The sequence below is a fragment of the Anastrepha obliqua genome, chromosome 4, assembly GCF_027943255.1.
Source record: "Anastrepha obliqua isolate idAnaObli1 chromosome 4, idAnaObli1_1.0, whole genome shotgun sequence".
Taxonomy (NCBI): Eukaryota; Metazoa; Arthropoda; class Insecta; order Diptera; family Tephritidae; genus Anastrepha; species Anastrepha obliqua.
The window spans coordinates 101,088,563-101,105,553 of record NC_072895.1 but is presented as its reverse complement, the minus strand read 5'-3'; the positions used below and the strand labels follow the sequence as shown (position 1 = coordinate 101,105,553).

Sequence of the window (16,991 nt, the reverse complement as noted above, 5' to 3'; positions counted from 1 at the left end):
GTTTTCCTATACTGGCAGCAAGCCGCTTAACTAGAGAAAAGCAGGAAGTGTACAGGGTGTGAGAAAATTCACGTAGTATTTCACTTTCTAAATCTTTAACACTGAAACAAGAGCAAGCAAATCATTGAGCTCCATCAAAAGCTGTGCATAGAAATCTGCACAAGTACCCAACTTTGAAACTTAGTATATGTACGTACAAAACTGAAACCATACAGCTACTGCTATCGCCTCCCTAGTGGGTTTTATAAAATGAGCTAAATTCACTAAAAATGATTCGCACATGAACAACTGCAATGCAAATGGACGCACAGTAGAACTTTCAATTCTAAATGGTACAAAATATTTGGTTGTTATTACATATAAGAAGAAAAATCAAGTGCTTAGGAAAAACTATTTTTCACGAAGCAATGGCAGCAAGCAGTCAGATGTCGACTGAAACTTTTAAATAGAAATGTATTCCACAACTATTTTAAATGTTTTTTATCAAAGCTAAATTATGAGAATACCTTTCACAGTAGAATGACAGAAGAATTATTCCCACGGTTTCACACTAGATGAAACCCAGCAGAACAACATTTGAACTAGTATACCTATAGGATCTCTGAGTGTGTTTGACGACGAGACGCGCTACGCTAAATTGAACGTTATGAAGCGACATTTTTGTAATTGCCCAGCAGAACTATTATTTTTATGCAGGGTATATATATATATATATAATTGGCGTGTACACCCTTTTAGGGTGTTTGGCCGAGCTCCTCCTCCTATTTGTGGTGTGCGTCTTGATGTTGTTTCACAAATGGAGGGACCTACAGTTTCAAGCCGACTCCGAACGGCAGATATTTTTATGAGGAGCTTTTTCATGGCAGAAATACACTAGGAGGTTTGCCATTGCCTACCGAGGGGCGACCGCTATTAGAAAAATGTTTTTCTTAATTTTGGTGTTTCACCGAGATTCGAACCGACGTTCTCTCTGTGAATTGCGAATGGTAGTCACGCACCAATCCATTCGACTACGGCGGCCGCTGGAAAAACGTTTGAGCAAAAATACCTTACTCCACCGCCTCACCTCGTCTTTCTTGCCCATAAACAGAGTTGTTTCGGTGGAAGAAATGTTCCTAGTGTGAGAACGCCCAATGAAATAACAGGGCTTAAGACATCCATTTAAGAGAATAATTTGTCGTTAAGAACTTTAACAGCTTGCATGGTTAGTTTCCTGTATATAAAAAAAAACTTTCAAAAGAAATCTTGATGATTATTTAAACGCAAGAGTTAGTTATTGAAGGGGTGAGTGAGAGACTAAATCGCGACAAAACAAACGCTACAAGTCAATCACTTCAACTTCAATAAAGTTGTTGGTCGAATTTCCGAAAGAAGAAATTCTGAAATCAACGTCGGCTATTGTCCATTTTATTATTGAAATATTTACTGTCCAAGACGGGCTTTAATTCTTGGAAAACACAAAATTGCGTTTAGGGAGGTACAACTCTGAGGTAAATCTCACATTGAAAGAAAATAAAAACGAATGTTATCGTCGATGGGCGCTTTACAAAGATTCAGCCCTTATAAAAATCGACCATCATTTCGCAAAGTTAAAGCAAACAATTCATGTAGGCGCTTTTTAGGGAGGTCCAAAAAAAATTTTTGTTTAGGCACTTTCCATAGTCTATATTTATGTACTATTTATATAGTGGTAGTTGTTTGTTTTTGTTTTTTTATGAGGACCGGCCCAACCTAATGTACATCTTTGAAAAGTGTTCGCTTCTCCTCCTGTTTGTAGTGTGCGTCTTGCTGTGTACTTACAAGTTACATACAGTTGTTTCAGTGCAGATCTCAGCCAAGATCGCATATGAACTTTGAATATTATGTGGGAAATACTCGTACAATTATATTTACATTAGAGAAATAGAAATACAGCGGAAATAGTTATCGTGATTGGTGCCGTCATCAGACCTCAAAATCAGGCAAAAAATATAGATTAATGATCACGATATGGAAAGTTGTAATTATCAACAACTTTAGAAATACTAAGAAGCACTAAAACGCAGGCTCATATCGGTTTCCTGTTATGCTTTGATTTAATTTTTGAATTAATAATACCTCAAAAGTCAAGAAGTGAAATCGAGATGGTTAACTGTACTGGATTATCTCAAAATTGGATCTTCGCTCAAATTCACGGAAGACTATTGAACTGATTGCTTAATGCAGATGTAATATTATCGCAAATCTCATACTAATTTTTTTAAGTTCTAAACGCCACTCTTTTGGTAAATCATTTACAATCAATGCTGCCACTTTTTCACACTTACATCGAATTCTAACAAAGAGCTATACATTTTCTATTCTATTTTTTAAGTGGAATTCAAAACATCTATAAAACGCGAGTATTATGCAATATGATTTTAAAAATTGTATATACAACTACATAAATAGCCAACTTCTTCATATTTCATATGCGAAAATCCGAATTTATTTCATTTGCCCTTAGCAATACTACAATAAGGAATATTATTTTTTTTTTTTTTAATTTAGCTAAGAAAATGCTAATACGCATGTACATACATCTATTACATCCCCAATAGAAATACATTAATTAATGAAAAATTATTTAATTGTTTCTACGGTTAAAAAATTTCCTCGATATGCGACACTCTATTTTGCTTTTTAATGTGCGAAAGTTAATGACAAATGTGTTATATCTAAATATTTACCAACAGGGTGCTTTAGTAAGAATATTTATTTCGAAAAGAATTGGGCAAAATACAGAATATGCTAATTGGTGATGGATGTTTGCCAACTGACCACATCGGATCTGCTTACTTCGACTCTTTTTCTCTCAGACCATCGGTACACATATGAGCACCTTTTTTTCTCTACAAGCATTGTTTAAACAAAATGTGTGTATTTAAAATATAAGTTTGATAGTAAATGGTTAGGAATTTAACTTCAAGTACTTCGATTGTGTAAAAGCCTTTCAGGTATTGCGCATTCTAGAAACTACCATGTAACTATTTGTTTAAAGTTTACTAATTCTTTGGGTCTTTGGTAGTAAAACCAATTTGCTGCAATCTGATATTCACCACAGTGTGAAAGTAGAATTTGCTTTTTTGTGAGCTCACAATTGTTCATTTTTAACATTTTGTTTTAACAAAATATTGCTACTACTAAACAGGCACGGGCGTTGTGCCCTTTCCATTATGATTGGCAAAATAGCGATAATTTTATGTTTCAAACAACACCTTATTTATTGATTTTCGTGCCGTAAGAGAGCAGAAAAAGGAAGATTGACAAAAAAAAACCTTGGGAAATAATACAGACAGTGCCTCACAAAAGTATTCAAAAATCTAATTTTCCTAGTGAAAAGTAAAAAATTAAAAAACTCATTTTTCAATACATACATATAAACTTTTAGCTTTCTCTTGAAAGAAATAATTCAACATCTCAAAAAAAAAAAAAAAAAAAAAAAAAGAGCGTCAACATGAACTGACTTCAATACACAATTACATCAGTATTCGGAATTTTAAATCGTAATAGGCTCCGCAAAGGCACCGTTATCCGCCACCCAAAGAGCATTGTTGTTTGTAGAATTTAGCACTTCACTTAATGTGTACTAAAATACGAAAAGTTGTTTAAAATATGGGTAGAAAGTCAAAAGAAACTACATTGGAGGAAAGAAAAATAATATTTAATTTACGAAATGAAGAAAAATGAGAAATTGAAGCTTATCAATGAAATTCGTTTTTAAACAATAAACAAAAACTGAAAGCAGCTTCTGATATTTCATAACCTAGAAAAAATATTTTCGGATACTCTTGTAAGGCACTGTATATAATTAATTTCCCCTGTATCAATCGTTTCCCACTTAGGTACCGCTCCAATTTTATTATACATTAGTTGTTGCTACTCAAATGTCAAAGAGTACAAGTCCATTGTTGGCACATGAAGAAATGCAGAGTAATATAGGTAAAATGGAATCTCTCACTTGTAAGAAACACCCTGTATTTATAAATATTTCTCACGCAGAATTTATAGAAAAGCGATAACACATTAATATGTACAGATTGATATTAAAAAATGCATATTCATTCAAGTTCAAATGATTCTACACAATGCAATTCGCAATTATTAACTATTGGCAGCATTACTTATAGCCGCAATGTTTTAGAGTGTCGCAAATTCTATTAAAAAAAAAAAAAAAAATTAAAAGTTAACCAAGACTAAAAGAATGACAACAACCAACACCTGAGTCACGATAAGTATGTGTATGTGTGTATGATGCACATTTCCGTATCCCAGAAGATGAAGTTATTACGTATTTACTATTGTTATAACGAATGTTGGCATTTGCTATGAATTAATTGTGAAAACAAACATTCAGTTTGATGTTAATGATTACGTTCACTGACATTTGTGAAATAAGATAATGAAATATTTGCCACAGTGCTTTTGTTCTTTTTTAATAGCTATAATCTTTTGATGGCATGCTAGGAAACGTTTTTCTCAAATAAGCAAGTATCTGAGTTTTAAAATGAGAAGCGCTCGGCTATTTTCGTAGTTAGCAATGAAATAATTTAATGCTTTAGCATCTCTTTAAAATGTTAAATTATTACAAAATTTTCAATTTATGGAACAAAATTAAGAGTGGTGAATTTGAGAATGGGTGAAAAATTCAATATTTAAATTAAATATTTATCCCGTGTATTTTTTATGGGTTTTTTGCTTGTCTTTTTTGTTTTTGTTTCTGTTTCTGTTTCTACTTACCGTTTACTGAATCGGGATGACAGTTTCGAGAAAAAACTCATACGGCCTGGATGTGGAGAGTCACCCGATGCACCACTCGTTCCGGAGTACTCTAATGCAGCATTGTTTCTAGTCCTTGTTTGACCTGTAAAATTATGTATTGAATGCATAGTTGTTAATTAATTGTGCAATACATACTTAGTGACAGTTAGTAAGAGCAGTACAACAAGAGGCATAATACATATAAGATTTGATTGAGTAACATTTGTGTGGGATTTGGGAAGACTTTTTTTCTCAAATTTTTACGCGTTAAAATGCCTAGGGTATTCACAATGGCGTCGTATTGTTATGTTTCGTAAACTTTAAACGGCTAAAGATATATTTAAAATACAAGTCATTTTATAAATTTCCATACAGTTAAAAAATAGTTGGTGGCCGTTGTTTCAAGTCTTTTAACCATTTATTTAACCGTTCAAAATTTTACGACATAAAGCAATACAACACTTACAACACCTTATAAGCCACATAACGGTCTTAGGTATAAGACTACATTCTAGCCACCCTACACTTTGTGTATACTAAGATTACCCTAGATATGTAGATACACCAAATGCGAAATTATGCAGACCCAAGATGATCGAAAATAAAGGGTTTTCCAATAACAGGTGTTATCTATCGCTATCGAGAGATGATTAACGATTTTTTATTACCGGAATTACCATCCAATTCCGGATTGATCTGGACAAAGCTTATTTTCAACAAGACGGCGCTACGTGCCACCCAAGCAACGAAACCATTGATGTTTTACGGGAAAAGTTTCCGGACCGTGTTATCTCTCGAAGAGGTGATCACAATTCGCCACTTAGATCTTGTGATTTAACACCTTGTGACTTTTCTCTTTGAGGCCACGTGAAAGAGAAGATCTACGCCAACAGCCCAGGGTTGATTCAAGACCTCAAAGATGGAATTCGTGAGGCTATCGAGGACATAGGGCAGCCACTTTGCAATTCGGTTATGGAAAATTTCATGAAAAGGATATTGTCCTGTAAGCGTGGTCGTGGTGGTCATTTGCTTGATGTTATTTTCCACTATTAACGGTATACCTTCCTTTTTATAATGAATTTATATTAAAATCATTTATATTAAAAAATAGCATTTTTCTTCAAATATCAAAATAACACCTCTTATTAGAAAATCCTTTAGTTTCCAAAATTCGCAAACGGAAATCCTTTTAACAAACGTGACGCTTCGATAAACATCCTAACGCGATGCAAAAAAAAAAACACTCATCAGGAGTACAGTACAATCGATCTACATTAAGGTGTTTTTTTTTTTCACTATATAAATTTTATTTTATTTCTTTGGAAACTCAATTCAAATAACTCCACGTCGAGTATTTAAGTGCTTGGGATAACTTATATAAAACCAATTAAAGTAGCAATACACGAAAAAGAATTATTTGAAAGTAAATTCAAAACTTAATTATAATGTCATGCTTAAAAACCAAATTATCTTCAGAAACTGAATTTCTTAACAGAGAAAATCTAAAAAGTGAACGGTAATGTTTTTGGATGTATGAGAGGCACACTTTCACATGCCGCTGATTCACAAGTTTTTGGTAAATTTTGGCAAAATACGAGGATATTGGTTGCAGCAATCGATTTCATGCGTTAACTAATGAATTTCAGCTTGTTCCAAGATCTTAACACGTAACCTAAACAAAAAAAATTTAAGCACGGAATAAAACATCTTAATTTAAAACTAAATTTTCGCCAATCAAATAAGTATGTGCAGGGGCCAAAGCAATTAAATGAAACTTGCCTTGCGCTCATTTGATAGTTAACATTGTGTTGATTAGATGCAAATATGCTTACAGCCGTCCTATTATTAATGCAATTCGCCAGTACATGCTTAATTGCAAAAGCTTTTTTAATGAATTATGATAATGAGAGCCGATTGAAGCACCACTCTTTCCATAAAAACAAATCATGCTCGTATACTTGAAAAAAGCAAACTGTCCACAGAAAAGTAAGCCCTAACCTCAATCTTTGAAATGGACTCCCTAAATAGTTAATACATTTTTGGGGTTTCGATAGTTGCAGCAATCTTACATGGAAGACTACTCGGGTCTATGTCAGTTCTTAGTTAAATTACAACTACTGAAAGCCTTTGTTAGGGGTGTACGTATTTTCTACATATGTATATACCAGTGCTAGTTATACTTTGTTCAACACTTTCTAAGTGTGCATTGACTACAACAGGTGTTGGAACAGAAAACATTAATATTTAATAAACACGTATTTTTTGAAATATTAGTGATTTATCAATGCCATTGTGGAAACTGAAAATTTAGTCTACTAATTTTTGTGTTTTAATATATATGTACGAGTATATCTTTTTCTTTGATTTAATACAAATGTTTTACTTATAAAATATCAGAAAAAAATATGTATGTGTTACATAGATTAAAAACTCTAAATTTAAAGGGACAACTCACCAGAATGAAAGGTTGATCGTAATGGCACATTCCTGGGGAAATGCCTGCTAGACTTAACAGCCGACGTCATTCTAAGTTGTTTGAGGAAACTATTTGTTTTTTTTTGTTTTTTGGTTTTTCATAATTAAATACATGATTTGATTGCGTCCAAGGATGTATACACAACAAACACACATGGTTATAAAAATGTAAACAAATCGTTGTAGGAGCAGAGCGTAGGATTATTTGCCATATCAATCATTACGTTTGAATGTTATTTATTTATTTTTTGATTTATTGATTTGTTTGTTTAAATTCGAGATGGAGGCATGTACATGTGGTGGTGGTGGTGGTCAGTTTTGATTTGTAATCACAATTGAACGGGATGGAACGGTACGAACGGTAAGCGAACAAACAGTTAGGCAGCAAATTAGGTAGTTCATGTTGGATTTGAGATCGTAGCGATGTCCAAAATGTGTTTTCATGCGTAAGAGAAATAAGAATAAAAAACGTAAATTAAAAACAACGAAATAATAATTTTTTAAATAAAGTGCACATACATAAGAACAGTACTATTATTTGATTGCTTTGCATTGCAGTTTATGCTATAAAATAAATACATAGATATTTACAATGATCGTTACTTTAACCACGTGTTCAATTATTTTCTAATTCATTTTACAAATATTCTATTCAAGAGTTGTTTTTTTTTAGTGACCTGCATTTTGGTAAAATTTATTTAAACAAAAGTGCCAATAAATAAGCAAAGCAATAACGAATATAATGATGAAACAAAGCAAACGTTTAATACTCGCATAGATTTCGATTATTTTCGAGTTGGAAGTTTAAATTTCCTTCACCTCTTAAAATACGATTTTCTTTTGCTTTGGCAAAATAAGTGAATTTTGTAAGGCATTACAAAAATTAAGCAATAAAAAAATAAGTTTAAATCAATTTCATGTAAAAAAATAATAATAAAGCTGATTAAATTTAACATAACGCAATTATATAGCCGTCACAACTCGGCAGCGATAGAATAAGTTTAAGCAATATAGTTTACGTAAATGCATATATGTCATGTGCGCTTAGAGACAAATATATTAGAATTTTTACATACACATTTCGGTGCTCGAGTGATTTCATAAACTCATTAATGCAAAGAATCAGTCTCTTGTATTAAAAATTAAAAAAATAATTGGCGCGTACACTTTTAGGTTAGGTGTTTGGCCGAGCTACTCCTCCTATTTGTGGTGTGCGTATTGATGTTGTTCCACAAATGGAGAGACCTGCAATTTTAAGCCGACTCCGAACGGCAAATGGTTTTTATGAGGAGCATTTTCATGGCAGAAAGACATTCGGAGGTTTGCCATTCATTGTCTGACGAGGGACGACCGCTATTGGAAAAAAACTTTTTCTTCATTTTGGTGTTTCACAGAGATTCGAACCTACATTCTCTCTGGATTCCGAATGGTAGTCACGCACCAACCCATCCGACTACGGCGGCCGCGACTTCCATCTATCGTTGCGCAATTATTGAGACTGCTGATTTGCATTAATGCGGCACTCGCTTTCAAATTTTTTTAACGCTTTGCCATTTAAGTGTTCAATCAAAGCCAAAACAAATTATATTTATTAAATAAAGTGCCACATACATATGTACAAGTTAACTTATTGGTTCAAATTTCGCGATTTATAGCTTCAATACAAAATATTTTTGTTGCACGATTTTTCAAAACTGAAATTTCTAAAACTCTGTTGTTTATGGAAAATATTTCAACTGAAAAAAATAACAATTTTGAAACATTTTAGCGCAATAGACGTAGATGTATATATTGTTTATGATAAAAAAAAATGCATTTATCGTGTATATGAGTATGAGATATATGTACATAAATATATACAAATGAAATTTAAATCACAAAATCATATAAACGAAGGCACCGAAGCATTAAACTGATAACTGACAACTTTAACAAAGCAAAAACACAAAAAAAATTTAAATAATAATGATAATAAGTAAATGCAGTGGTTCTCCACTATTATTCCGATATAATAATAATAATTATAATAAATAAATAAATGAATTTCATTTCTATGTGAAAAATTCACTTGTTCAAAAATATGTAATTAACATAAATTTTAACTTTGCACTTTAACACTCAACGAAGCTGCTTTAGAAGATTTTACACACAAAAAATAACAAAAAATTGCCAATCGTCTATTAAGCGAAAGCATGTGCTGAGCTGAATTTTAGTGGGTCAAACCATTTTAGTTTGTATAATATTTTCAAGTCATACAAATAAATTTTATAGAAAAGGACATTGCTTAAAAATTATTGTAAAAATGCAAAGCTGCCTACAAATTTGTATATGCTTGCATGTTGGTCTGCTAGCTAAGATTTTCCACATCTCAGCCTCATTTTCCCCCCCTGGCGATGTTCGCATTTCAGCCATGTACCGATGAATGGACGAGATTTCTTTTTATATGAAGAAAATGCGCAACTCCATCAGGGGGGAAATGTTCAAAAATCAACACTATATTATACTAAACTGTAAAACCGTATACCTATGTTTTTTTAGTACTGATTAAAAAGTCTGAAATTTTGGTGAATATTTGAAAATTTTTATATAAGATTTGTTGTAGAATAAGCTATATTTTTATAGAAAATTTATGAAAATTAAAACCAAAAAAGAAACAAAGTAAAGTAATTAAAACTGATAAAATTATCGCGATTCGATTATTTTGTCCGTAAGGTACATATGTGTATATTAGGGTGGGCGCTATGAGCAATATGAGATTACCTAAAATAATACTAAATAAGGAATATTAACCCAAACGGATACGATTTAGAGGTTCCGAATTGAGCCTGAAGTTCAAAAAAGTAATATTTTTCTTAATAAAGATCATTTAATGTAAAAAAAAAAAAAAAATTGTTATATCTTTTTCAATTTTCCCAAACCAGTCGATGTGTTGGATGATCTTTCTCATCAGAACTCTATTAATATTCAAAATTATAAGATAACTAACGATTTTAAAAGTCGAAGCGAATAAATGAAATACGACTATTCTAGCGTTGTAAAAAGTACATCCAGTTGTACGCTAACGTTTCGCTAGAGCCTAAACAATTTTTTGAATTTCATTATGAACCTTGCAGAAATTCTAAGCTATTATTAAAAAACTACAAAAAAAAGTGGGGAAATTTTCAGAAATGACAAAAAACAATGCTTAACCAAAACAAAAACATTTTTCAAACTTGAGACTCTAGTCGGAACCTCTAAACCTGCGCCAATCTGCTTCAAATTTCATATTTCGTAGTTTTTGGGAGGTGTCCCGAAAAAAAAAAAATGTTTCCCCCCCATACAAATTATTACCACCCTAATGTATATACTACCAAAGTGCAAATAAAATAAAATTGCTCAATTTAATCTTACATCATTTTTTCACGTTTATACTTCTATTATGTACACCCGTCTTCTATTAATACGTTTACTTGTTAGGACTGACATTGTTTTCTGCCGCCGGTTAAAAAATGTCAGTGAAATTCAAATATAAAAAATTTAAGAATTAAAAAAGGCAATGATTTGTATGTAGTAAAGTGCATGATAAGTTAAGTTAGTGCGAATTGCCTTTGAATAATTTAGTTGAATATTTCATGTGATTCCGAACATAATGTACGAGTATAACGGAAACAAGTTGATTTTCGCAATCCGAAACGCAGTGTAAACATGCTCTAATTTTAGGCTTATTTTCAAGAACTGCTAATAATTAATTTAGTAAGTTTTAGTGATGTAGATTTAGTCATAATTTTGTAATTACGCCGAGTTAAATTTAGATCTATGCTTGGTGAAGATCGTGTATCTTTAGTGAATTTTCCTGGTTACGTTACAAAAAAGTGAAAAAATACACGTCAAATAAACTTTGCTTTGTCCTTTTCTGGCGTTTTTCTAATCATCTAGTACTAAAAAATCGTTTGTTTTGCTTAGTAATTTGACCTCACTTTGTGAGCATACTAATACATTTTTTTAGAACGAAATGGGGGAAAAAAATACAAATATTTATCTTCTTTAGAGAATCACTAAACCGCCTAACATTTTGAACTTTTTAAACATATACTTGATGTTTTTAAGATAAATTTTTTTATTGCTTAATGACTTAGGCAAGTGCCATTATATGTATTTGTTAAATTTAAGCTTTTAAAATAAATAACTTTTAATATTTACACTCACCGTTTTTTTAATTTTTTTTTTTGGAAAGTTGACATATTTGAAATGCAATCAGTTCAAGTAAGTGCGCGTTCATTATTGTTGTTGATGAAAAATCCATACAAGTAGTTATGCAAGAAAGAAAAAAATGGGCTGTATTATTAGAAAATGGAAGCCAGTCACGGCGAATCATTTAAAAACTTACGATTAAGAAAAATATAAACTAGAAATGGCATCCTTTTATAAAAAAAAAAAAAACGATTTCAAATTGACCGAGTGTGCATATTAGCATCTAAAGTACAGTCAGGTAGAAAATTGAACAATGTTGCCTATTTTCGAAAATTACATAATGCAAAATTAGATCTGCGGTTAGCAAACAGAGAACATTAAAAGTGTATGTTGGATTTATAGATATCTGTTTGCAAAACAGTGCATATTCATTTAAAAAGTAAGTTGGAAATTTGTTATGTTGTTAACGTCACATTTACGCTTAGTTGCATACAAAAATCTTTTATAATTCGTAATTTATAATTAATTAAATAACAAAGTTTATGTAAACTATTAAATGTTGGAAAAATGTTTTATTAAATTTTCTCTGCGCCAAAAACACTTAAACTAGCCTTATTTTTTATATAGAGTATGTACCGTCAGTGTTAAAAAAATGTGAACACCACATATTGACAAAAAATTATTGTAAATTTTTGTTCGTTTTATTTTTTATAAAAAATATAGTTCATATTCCAGCAAATACTATAACGCAAAGTTTCGAACTCGGTGCAAAATTTATAAAAATTCGGTAGATTTTTCTTAAAATTTCAAACTTTTTAACGAATGCACGATTTTTTTTCAACATCTCAGCGAAAAAAATTGTCATATTTTTATACTAAAAACTGCATTTTTGATTTTCTAAAAATTCTGACTAAAAAGTTTGAAACTTTTATGAAAATTTTCCGATTTTTTTTTAATCTGAACAAGGTTTGAAATTATGTGTTACATGGTTTTTTTTTGCAGTATAAACTATATATTTTTTTTTAATAAAAAAATAGTTGGTACTTTTTTGCCAATCTGTGGTGTTCACTTTTTTAATGCTGACAGTACTTATGTATTTCATTTCCTATAACATTAAAGATAGCGCCAATTGCAATGTTAAAATATTTCTTTGTGAAAAAAGATTATCGAATGTATAAACTGTTTATTAGTGTTTTTTTTTTTTTTTTTTTTTTTTTTTTTGTGTGTATTATGTCTTATACCTCGTTCCGAGTGTTTCATTGGAAACAGCGACTCCTCCCTCAGCGGTCGAGCCAGGGCTGGAGACAGAGGCGCTTTTAACATGGCCTTTTCCTGTAGAGTTGGCAGATCCACTAATTGTGCGTTTCAAGAAAGATTTATTCAGAAAAATCGAATCGACAAAAAACAGTAATTTTTCAAAAATTTAATATTACACAACACTCAAGTTGAAGAGTGAAAGTGCGTGAGTGAAAATTATTAGAAATAGATAATTTTGTTATAAATATGAAAGAAGAGCATACGTTTTGAAAAAATGGAAAATCTCAAATTTGTATAGTTTAAAAAATAAAATTACGCGAAATTTCTTTTTTATATGTATAATTCATTTAGTCAAGATATATGAAGATATTTCAAGTGTATATACAAACATGTACACATAGATAGGTACTAGGTATATGCTCAACATAAAAATTTGTGTAATAAAAATTATGACGTATTTATGAAAAATAATATCATACAAGTAAAACTATATACTAATCGTAAAAAGCAGATATTTGTTTCAAAATGCTAAATTTTTTTTTCATTTTATTAACTGCGGCATTCGTAAATATCCGAATTTTAGCCGTTATTTAATTTCATCAGAGCTGGAAAAAATGTCTCAATACGTTGTCAATAACTAAAACTGGCTCAATTGTGTAGGGTGTAGTCGCCTCAGAGTGAATTTCTAACGGAACTCTAAATATGTTTTGCGAAAAAAAGTTCTTCAAATTTTTGAGAATAACAAAACAATGAATAGCTTTTTATCTTGTGCTATAAAGATTCCTCCAATCAAACATTTCTACTAAAATCTAGCTTACAAATGCTTAAATATTTGGCTATCAAATTGGCAAACTACTTGGAGCCAGTTTTTCATTGCAAAAGCAACCCTGCTTTCCAGCTAAAATGTATTGCAGAGTTGGAAAAACTGACCCTCAGTGTATGAAAAAAACCGAAATGATTTTGTTACGATCAATTTTTGACACATCACTTACTTTGTTTCCGCTGGCAATGCATTCGTTTTTTCAGTTGATGAAGTCTTTTCATATAATGTAGTTGAACGACGCGGTATCATGCCGGTTGTGCCAACAGTAGTGCGATTAGTATTTGATGTGTCGTATTTTGTTGAAGTTCGCGGCTTCGCAGGACTGTTAAGCGCTATGAAAAGGAATGAAATAAGTTACGTTACCAACCTCTTTCATTGTAAGATCATTTGATTAAGCTTAATAAATATTGTACGAGTACTTACTTGTATCTGCAGTTGTTAAAAGCTTTTGAGTAGCTGATGAGGGTCTGTGATTTTGTACTGCCAACCTCGCAGTATTTTCCTTTATTGTAGCCGAATCAATTGTGTTCTGACGTTTAAAGTTGCTGCTACTGCAATTCGAGCGAGAGAGAGAGAGAGAGAAAGGGAGCGAATAAATAAAATGAAGAGAAAAAAAACATAATACACTTTTATTAGCACTCACATTGAAGAACGCTCAGCGGATGAGCCCGAGCCAGTGCCACCGTAATTGTTGTTGGACGGCGCTGCATTTATAGCACCAGGAGCGGCTGTGGCTGCAACTGCTGCCGCATTTGTTGGGCCAACACCTGCGATAAAACGTTGAAAGATTTCTAAACATCATAAAATTATGTTATGTTATGTTATGAGAATGTGTGGGATGATTTGAAAATATGTGCCTACAAATACGATACAAACTTTATCCACAACTTGTACGAATATAACAAAAGTAGCACGGCTTTAAAACACAAATATAATTAAAAGTAGATAAGGCGCATTAAATAGATATTACTGAGTTAAAAATTGCAATTATGTTGAAATGATTTAACGGAGTTGATATTAAATTATGTGAATATGAATAAGTGGGTATCGAATTTTCGGTATTAAATAATATAAAATGCGAGTATAGTAAATTTCGCAAAAATAAAGTGTGGAATTATGAAAAATCTACTAATTTCGATTGATCAATCAAATTTAGAGTTAAATAAGAAGTTTGCTTACTCGAATTCAATACTTATTGTAATAAAATATGCATACAAAAATATTTGTTTTTGTAAATAATGGTCAATTATTGAATAATTGATAAGCCGATGAATCACGCTTGCTAATAGGTGTTACTATGATTTTAGTAGTGTAGCAGAGACCTCTCTCGTCCGACAAAACTAACACTCTACAAGACGCTCATCTTACCGGTGCTACTCTATGGCACTGAAGCATGGGTTGTGTCGCAGACGGATGCAGCAGCTCTTAAAGTATTCGAGAGAAAGATAAGGCCTCTCTTCGTGTTGGCGATAACTACTACTGCTGAATGAACCACGAGCTGTATGAGCTCTACGACGATGTGGACATAGTGAAGCGCATAAATATTCAGCGCTTGCGCTGACTGGGTCACGTCGAGCGTATGGATGCAGAAACTCGAGCAAAGAAGGTGTTCGGATGGCAAGTTAGAGGACAACGACGTAGGGGAAGACCATGCCTCCGATGGAAGGATCAAGTCGAGGGAACCTTATCATCGCTTGGTGTAAAAAATTGGAGAAGGCGCGCGCAAAGCAGAGACGCCTGGCGAGACTTGTTACAGCCGGCCTTAATCCGGTAACAGGTTGTGATCCTTAATCAGGCCATATAAATAAGTAAGTAAAGTATTGAATAAAAGTATGATAAACGGAACGCGCATATGTAAGTGACCCAAAAACTGAGTAATGGAATTCGAAAATTTGCTATCAAAATTTTTTAAAAATATTGCTCTATGTTTTTATACTAATTATGTCTAGACCGCAACCGTTTAAATAGTTTCGACAATGCTGTTGTTAAGACGGCAAAACAATTGCAAATTTGACTGGACAGTCTAAGAAAATGAGGTCAAAAGAGCTATTATTAAAACAGCTGCACGATTAACACCGCATAAAAAATTTTTCTTAAAAACCATTATGAACTGTATAGTTTCCGGCTGCTTTTAAGTGAAAATTGCTACTAAAAACTAAAACTATATTTTAAAAACTGCAGCAGTGCTGGCGATTTTTTTTTCAAATTTCAGCAAGACGTTCCTATATATAAAATGGTTTCTAATAATTTTAATGAAAATGATAAATATGCAAATGCAGTAAGTTTTAGCAAACGTTGAATTAATAATTAGCCGTATTCGTTTCGTCATGCGTTAGAGAATAGATGAAGCAACTGGCATAAATAAACATATGTTGGCAGCACTTGAAGAGTTGCCAAAAATTTACATTTCTTCGGAGGTACCTAAGGAGTATTAGTAAGACCGCGTTCAGACAGAGAAACATTTGTTGCTTCAACTTTGGCGAATCTTACTTCATAACTTTGTGGTTGTTGCTTTCATATGCAAATTTTTCGTCAAGTGAGCAGTGCTCAAATGTAGCAAGCAGAGAAGTGGAAAATCAAAGTCGTCGTCTACTATTTCGAGCAAACTTTATGTCACCATTGACCAAATTTGCTCACAAGTAACGTTGTATAGCGCCCAAATAAATGGAGTAGCGACTTGAAATTTTATGTAGACACTTTTAGAATGCATTTAATAAGATTCCAAGAGAATAAAAAGAAAATGAAAGTCAAAGAAAAAAAATGGGGTCGAAATAGTTAAATGTATTTCGTTATCTTATCAATTTCTATTGTAGTTTTTATCCCTCAGAATGCAGCAACACTTAAAACTGCATTTATTTGATATTCGCTACAACTGTATTAGGTATAAGAGAATATATAATCCTTGCAATAATCCTAACAAATGTACTTAATGCTTAAAAAACAACAACAAAAACTATAGAGAATCAAACACTTACGAAGTGTTTCAGCGCCAGATGAAGCACGTCGACTTGGTTTCGTATTTGAAGCGGAGATACTTCGGTGCACGCCACGATGTGTGGGGCTTTGTGCGGACGCGTTCGTGGTGGCGCCCGCATCATTTCCACCCATATTGCGTAACGATAGTGACGAACCAGAACGTGAACCATCACTTTCAGGCTGAAATAAAATACAAAGACTGGAATATTTCTCTTTTTTTGGTTTTATTATGAACACTTACATCTGTGCTTTTTCTGCCCAGTAACAGATAAGTTGCGAAGACATCATCGTATCGCACCTGGGATAGTGAAACTTCAATCTCTTGCCTGTTGTAACCCATTGCCACTAGAGCCTCTGTAGTTTATGTATTTCGTTAGAAAAAAATGTGTATTAGACATTTGCATAAAATGTTACATTCAACTAATATCCATTCAATTGAGGTCATTAATTAAATTCGAATGCTTTCAAACAATTAATAATTTTTCAACATAACTAAACAGGATTGGGTGTT

General features: G+C 32.3%; 1 protein-coding gene across 1 annotated transcript in view; it reads right to left on the bottom strand.

Annotated features, from left to right (window-relative positions):
- LOC129244498 (MAP/microtubule affinity-regulating kinase 3) overlaps nt 1–16,991 on the bottom strand; it is a 56,420-nt gene that overhangs the window by 9,461 nt on the left and 29,968 nt on the right. The window contains 8 exon segments of the mRNA XM_054882154.1: nt 4,759–4,882; nt 7,235–7,305; nt 12,666–12,776; nt 13,674–13,836; nt 13,928–14,055; nt 14,148–14,271; nt 16,480–16,660; nt 16,722–16,834. Of these exon segments, the coding sequence (XP_054738129.1) occupies nt 4,759–4,882; nt 7,235–7,305; nt 12,666–12,776; nt 13,674–13,836; nt 13,928–14,055; nt 14,148–14,271; nt 16,480–16,660; nt 16,722–16,834 (1,015 nt within the window).